This window comes from Silurus aristotelis, assembly GCF_946808225.1.
Source record: "Silurus aristotelis genome assembly, chromosome: 15".
NCBI lineage: Eukaryota > Metazoa > Chordata > Actinopteri > Siluriformes > Siluridae > Silurus > Silurus aristotelis.
Genome location: NC_139588.1, coordinates 25,658,833 through 25,666,332, shown reverse-complemented (window position 1 = coordinate 25,666,332; position 7,500 = coordinate 25,658,833). Strand labels below are relative to the sequence as shown.

General features: G+C 45.0%; 1 protein-coding gene across 2 annotated transcripts in view; it reads right to left on the bottom strand.

Annotated features, from left to right (window-relative positions):
- The window catches only part of spint1b (serine peptidase inhibitor, Kunitz type 1 b), a 29,309-nt gene that overhangs the window by 7,281 nt on the left and 14,528 nt on the right, over positions 1 to 7,500 (bottom strand). The window contains exon 10 of one of the 2 annotated variants that reach the window (XR_014536920.1): positions 6,721 to 6,980. Coding sequence is in view for 1 of the 2 variants with exons in the window: in XM_083562682.1 (XP_083418808.1) it covers positions 6,814 to 6,980 (167 nt within the window). In the remaining variant the exon portion in view is untranslated. Of the gene's footprint in view, positions 1 to 6,459; positions 6,981 to 7,500 lie in introns of those variants that run through there. The other variant, XM_083562682.1, reaches the window with a different exon arrangement.

Below are 7,500 nucleotides of genomic sequence, written 5' to 3'. Positions count from 1 at the left end.
CTCCCTCCAAAGATTCTCTATTGGGTTTAGGTCTGGAGACTGGCTAGGCCATGCCAGAACCTTGATATGCTTCTTACAGAGCCACTCCTTGGTTATCCTGGCTGTGTGCTTCGGGTCATTGTCATGTTGGATACCAAGCCTCGACCCATCTTCAATGCTCTAACTGAGGGAAGGAGGTTGTTCCCCAAAATCTCGTAATACATGGCCCCGGTCATCCTCTCCTTAATACAGTGCAGTCGCCCTGTGCCATGTGCAGAAGAACACCCCCAAAGCATGATGCTACCACCCCCATGCTTCACAGTAGGGATGGTGTTCTTGGGATGGTACTCATCATTCTTCTTCCTCCAAACACGTTTAGTGGAATTATGACCCAAAAGTTCTATTTTGGTCTCATCTGACCACATGACTTTCTCCCATGACTCCTCTGGATCATCCAAATGGTCATTGGCAAACTTAAGACGTGCCTGGACATGGCTGGTTTAAGCAGGGGAACCTTCCGTGCCATGCATGATTTTAAACCATGACGTCTTAGTGTATTACCAACAGTAACCTTGGAAACGGTGGTCCCAGCTCTTTTCAGGTCATTGACCAGCTCCTCCCGGGTAGTTCTGGGCTGATTTCTCACCTTCCTTAGGATCATTGAGACCCCACGAGGTGAGATCTTGCACGGAGCCCCAGTCTGAGGGAGATTGACAGTCATGTTTAGCTTCTTCCATTTTCTAATGATTGCTCCAACAGTGGACCTTTTTTCACCAAGCTGCTTGGCAATTTCCCCGTAGCCCTTTCTAGCCTTGTGAAGGTGTACAATTTTGTCTCTAGTGTCTTTGGACAGCTCTTTGGTCTTGGCCATGTTAGTAGTTGGATTCTTACTGATTGTATGGGGTGGACAGGTGTCTTTATGCAGCTAACGACCTCAAACAGGTGCATCTAATTTAGGATAATAAATGTAGTGGCGGTGGACATTTCAAAGGCAGACTAACAGGTCTTTGAGGGTCAGAATTCTAGCTGATAGACAGGTGTTCAAATACTTATTTGCAGCTGTATCATACTAATAAATAGTAAAAAAAAAAAAAAAAATCATACATTGTGATTTCTTGAATTTTTTTTTTTTGATTATGTCTCTCACAGTGGACATGCACCTACGATGACAATTTCAGACCCCTCCATGATTTCTAAGTGGGAGAACTTGCAAAATAGCCGGGTGTTCAAATAATTATTTTCCTCACTGTACGTTGAGGTCGTCATAACCCATTTCCATCACAAGTAGAGGACGACCTGCATATACAGTACACATATACATATATACATATATATATACATATATATATATATATATATATATATATATATATATATATATATATATATATATATATATATATATATATATATATATATAGAGAGAGAGATATAACACAAGCAATAATCCATTCACTCATCCACTCACTCATCTACCCATCCACCAGTCCACTCACTCATCTACCCATCCACCAATCCACCCACTCGTCCACCCGCCAACCTGTCCACTCACTCGTCCATTCGCTCATCCACTCGTCCACTCACTCATCTACCCATCCACCAGTCCACCCACTCATCCACTCACTCGTCCATTCACTCATCCACTCACTCATCTACCCATCCACCAGTCCACCCACTCGTCCATTCACTCATCCACCCGTCCACTCACTCATCTACCCATTCACCAGTCCACTCTCTCGTCCAACCGTCCACTCACTCATCCACTTACTCACTCATCTACCCATCCACCAGTCCACTCACTCATCTACCCATCCACCAATCCACCCACTCGTCCACCCGCCAACCTGTCCACTCACTCGTCCATTTGCTCATCCACTCGTCCACTCACTCATCTACCCATCCACCAGTCCACCCACTCATCCACTCACTCGTCCATTCACTCATCCACTCACTCATCTACCCATCCACCAGTCCACCCACTCGTCCACTCACTCGTCCATTCACTCATCCACCCGTCCACTCACTCATCTAACCATCCACCAATCCACTCACTCGTCCATTCACTCATCCACCCACTCATCCACCCACTCACTCATCTAACAATCCACTCACTCGTCCACCCGTCCACTCGCTCATCCACCCACCCGTCCACCCACTCACTCATCTAACCATCCACCAATCCACTCACTCATCCACCCATCCACTCACTCGTCCACTCACTTGTCCACCCATTCACTCATCTAACCATCCACCAATCCACTCACTCGTCCATTCACTCATCCACCCACTCGTCCACCCACTCACTCATCTAACAATCCACTCACTCGTCCACCCGTCCACTCGCTCATCCACCCACCCGTCCACCCACTCACTCATCTAACCATCCACCAATCCACTCACTCGTCCACCCATCCACTCACTCGTCCATTCACTCATCCACCCACTCGTCCACTCACTTGTCCACCCATTCACTCATCTAACCATCCACCAATCCACTTACTCATCTACCCGTCCACTCACTCATCCACCCACTGGTCCACCCACTCATCCACCCGTCCACCCACTCATCCATTCACCCATCAACTCACTCATCTACCCATTCACCAATCCACTCTCTCGTCCACTCACTCATCTAACCATCCACTTAATCATCCATTCACCCATCCACTCACTCATCTCCCCATCCACCCGTCCACTCATTTGTCCACCCACTCGTCTATTCAATCATCCACCCACTCGTTCACCCACCCACTCACTCATCCACCCACTCATTTACACATCCATCCACCCGTCCACTCACTTATCCATACACTACTTTACTTTTCATGGACTACTGCACGGCTCTGCTGGCAGGTCTAACTCTGAACACAATCCATCCACTGCAAATGATCCAAAACACAGCTATTTTCTCCAACACCTCCCCACTGTTGCTCTCCCACACCACAACCACCCTCCTGCTGCACTCCCACACCACAACCACCGCACTGCTGCACTCTCACACCACAACCACCGCACTGCTGCACTCTCACACCACAACCACCGCACTGCTGCACTCTCACACCACAACCACCGCACTGCTGCACTCTCACACCACAACCACCGCACTGCTGCACTCTCACCCCACAACCACCCCACTGCTGCTCTCCCACCCCACAACCACCCCACTGCTGCTCTCCCACCCCACAACCACCCCACTGCTGCTCTCCCACCCCACAACCACCCTCCTGCTGCTCTCCCACACCACAACCACCCTCCTGCTGCTCTCCCAGTCCACCCCACTGCTGCTCTCCCACACCACAACCACCCTCCTGCTGCTCTCCCACACCACAACCACCCTCCTGCTGCACTCCCACACCACAACCACCCTCCTGCTGCTCTCCTATACCACAACCACCCTCCTGCTGCTCTCCCACACCACAACCACCCTCCTGCTGCACTCCCACACCACAACCACCCTCCTGCTGCTCTCCCACACCACAACCACCCTCCTGCTGCTCTCCCACTCCACCCCACTGCTGCTCTCCCACACCACAACCACCCTCCTGCTGCACTCCCACACCACAACCACCCTCCTGCTGCTCTCCCATACCACAACCACCCTCCTGCTGCTCTCCCACTCCACCCCACTGCTGCTCTCCCACTCCACACCACCTCAACCCATAGATACTCCATCACACCACTGTTGCTGCTTCACTTTAATTACCATGATCAGGATTATGCCACATCCACTTTCAGAAAACTAAAATACTGCTAAAAAATAATCCAAGACTAGTAGTTCCTCTGTTTCTTGATGTTCTGCCAGTGCTCCAGGTTAAGAGCTTGTTCATCCTATCTTTTGAAGCACATATTAACAGGATCACCCGGACAGCTTACTATCACATCTGTAATATAAATCTCCTCCACCCAGACCTCTCATTAAGGAGCATCACTATTATGGTTCATAAGCAAATGTCCTGATCCTCTTTAGTGCTTCCTGGTATGTGTTTGGCATCTCGAGCTTTTAGCTACACTTTTAGCTACACTGCCCCGTACCTGTGAAATTTACTTCCTCTTCATATCCAAAACAGCCACTCGTCTCCATTTTCCAATCCTGTTAGAAAAACTCGTCTTTTCAGGACGGCAAATAATTGATGTTGTATTTGTTGGTCTTTTCGATTTTATAGTTTTTCATTATTTTAAACTGTTAATTGTTTTGTTTTTATTGTATGTAATGTGTTTATGAGTATCATGTGGGGCAACAATACAAAAAATTATTATTATTATTATTATTATTATTATTATTATTATTATTAACATCCAGAAGAAACACACACACACACACACACACTCTCGCTAACAAGCCAATAATGTGTTAACAGACATACACACCTAAATACTACACACACCCTCACTAAACCTGAGCACAACACATTCAACTCATCCTGTCCCAAATAACACACACACACACACACACACACACACATGATTCATATATATATATGAATGAGAGAGAGAGAGAGAGAGAGAGAGAGAGAGAGAGAGAGAAAACAGCACTGTTTCGTAGTTCCTAAGCAGTAACAGAAAAACTAAACACAGACCACAACTTCCTCTGTAAAGCTCATCACTCTCACTCTCTCTCTCACTCTCTCTCTCTCTCTCTCTCACACACACACACACACACACACACACACACACACACACACACAGGTGATCTGCCTCAACACGCTGTTTATTAAACATACATAATTACACCACATATAAACAGAATAAAGAACGTGCGAGCGCGGTGTGTGTGTGTGTGTGTGTGTGTGTGTGGAATGTCACACAGGAAACTAAGTAACTTACCGTGATTAGTTTCAGCAAATCCACTTTAATACTATACACAGCGTAGAAACACCGAGAACCTCCACTCAGTGTGTGTGTTTTATAACCCTATTGAAAACACACACTCCTATAAAATCAGCTGTACCTATTTCCTCCAGTGACCGCTTTTTTCGAAAAATCGCCCTGTGCGCATGCGCGGGTGGGGCTTCAGCCAGTCAGCACTTAATAGCTGCAACTGACTCACTGACCCTCCCAACCACACACACACACACACACACACACACACACACACACACACACTATCTCATCAAAACCGATAAGACGGAGATTTTGCTGATCAGCTCAAAAACCAGTACACAGAAGCTCCAGCATCTCAACCTGCATTCAGAAGGATGTTCTGTAACTACTAGTTTAACAGTAAAAGACCTGAGAGTTATTTTAGAGCAACTTATCTTTTAAAAATCACATCAACCAAATTACAAAAACAGCCTTCTTCCACCTTAGAAATATTTCTAAGCTAAGAAATATGTTATCTATATCTGATGCAGAGAAGCTCGTCCATGCGTTTATGACCTCTAGAATAGACTACTGTAATGCATTACTAGGTGGATGTCCTGCATCATTAATAAACAAGCTTCAGTTAGTTCAGAATGCCGCAGCAAGAGTTCTTACTAGGTCAAGAAAATACGATCATATAACCCCAATCTTATCGTCCCTACATTGGCTTCCTATTAAGTTTCGAATAGACTACAAACTACTGCTACTCACTTATAAAGCACTAAATGGTTTATCTCGGGGTCCAGCAGTAGCAGGTTGGTGTGGCTGGGATTTAAACTTATGTCCTTCATATCCAAAGTCCAATGCTTTAACCACTAAGCTAATTCCTTAACGACCAATCTACCACTTCTGACACTGACACACACACACACACACACACACACACACACACACCAATACACACACACACACACACACCAATACACACACACACACACACACCAATACACACAACACACACACGCACATTAGATGTTGGTTTGAGTTTGTTAAGAATTAGAAATCTCAGTAGTGTCATGACTCAGGAGGTTCATGTGTTTTATTTCATTATTCTATTTCAAATACCCAGTGTCTGACTCAGCTGTGTGTGTGTGTGTGTGTGTGTGTGTGTGTGTGTGTGTGTGTGTGTGTGTGTAAGAGAGAGAGTGAGGTTTAACCTGGTTAACACCCTGGTGTAGGGAGTGTATGAGAACAGTGTTTTCGTGAGTACAGGTGTGACTCTTTTCACCGTGCAGAACTCCCGTCATCACCACGTCATGTTTATAAGATTATTCAGAAGGATCTTGTTATCCTCAGTGCTCACCCTGCTGCAGTGCATCATGGGATTTCTTTAGTAGTGGTAGATGTGCTCACGAATGCTGCAGTCTGTGCTGACCAGAGCAGAGTGTAGAGTTTAAGTCCTGCTCACACTCACCTCAAACCTTAAACCCACCCCTGTCCCCCAAACCATCCCTGTCCCACTAACTCATCCCTCAAATCCCTGCTCCTGTCCCTCTAACATGTCCATCAAACCCACCCCACCATGAAAACACATCTCTGTCCTTCAAACTGAATTCTGTATGTGAAAAACTTCTTCAGTTTGTCTCGGTTGTGCAGAATAATGTAAACTCCCACTTCAGATCTGTGAATTCCCTTTATTCAAAATATATCAAGAAGATAAACTACTGAAACAACTAAATCAACCTGAGAGAAAATAAACAAATACACAACTATACAAATACACAACAAATACACAACTAAACATCATCAATAAATTCAGTTTAAACACAACTACAGTTTCTAAAACAATTTACACAACCTCAAACAGGTAAATATACAATGATTATAAAACACAAAGTGTTTCTCACACACACACACACACACACACACACACACACACACACACACCACCTAACACCATATCAAAATGTATAGATACACCAATAATAAAGCACACATTACAAATGCACATTTGTGTTGAACTTTTGTGTGTGTTTAAAGGAGTGCATGAGATTCCTCAGTTTGCGCTACAGGAGGATTCGCTACAGCTGCACCACTCGGAGATTCTGACTTCCTCTTCCTGTTTCTTATACAATAACAACTGAGCAGACCAATCAGAGCCAAGATCAGCACGGCCACGATCACTCCCGTAGCAACAGAACCTGCAACACACACACACACACATATCACTTTTCACATGTGCATACACACATACACAAACACACACACACACACACACACACCACTTTTCACATATACAGACACACATACACATCATTTTTAGCATATGCATACACACACACAAACACACACACACACACACACCACTTTTCACATGTACAGACACACATACACATCATTTTTAGCATATGCATACACACACACAAACACACACACACACACACCACTTTTCACATGTACAGACACACATACACATCATTTTTAACATATGCATACACACACACAAACACACACACACACACACCACTTTTCACATGTACAGACACACATACACATCATTTTTAACATATGCATACACACACACAAACACACACACACACACACACACACCACTTTTCACATGTACAGACACACATACACATCATTTTTTAACATATGCATACACACACACAAACACACACACACATCACTTTTCACATGTACAGACACACATACACATCA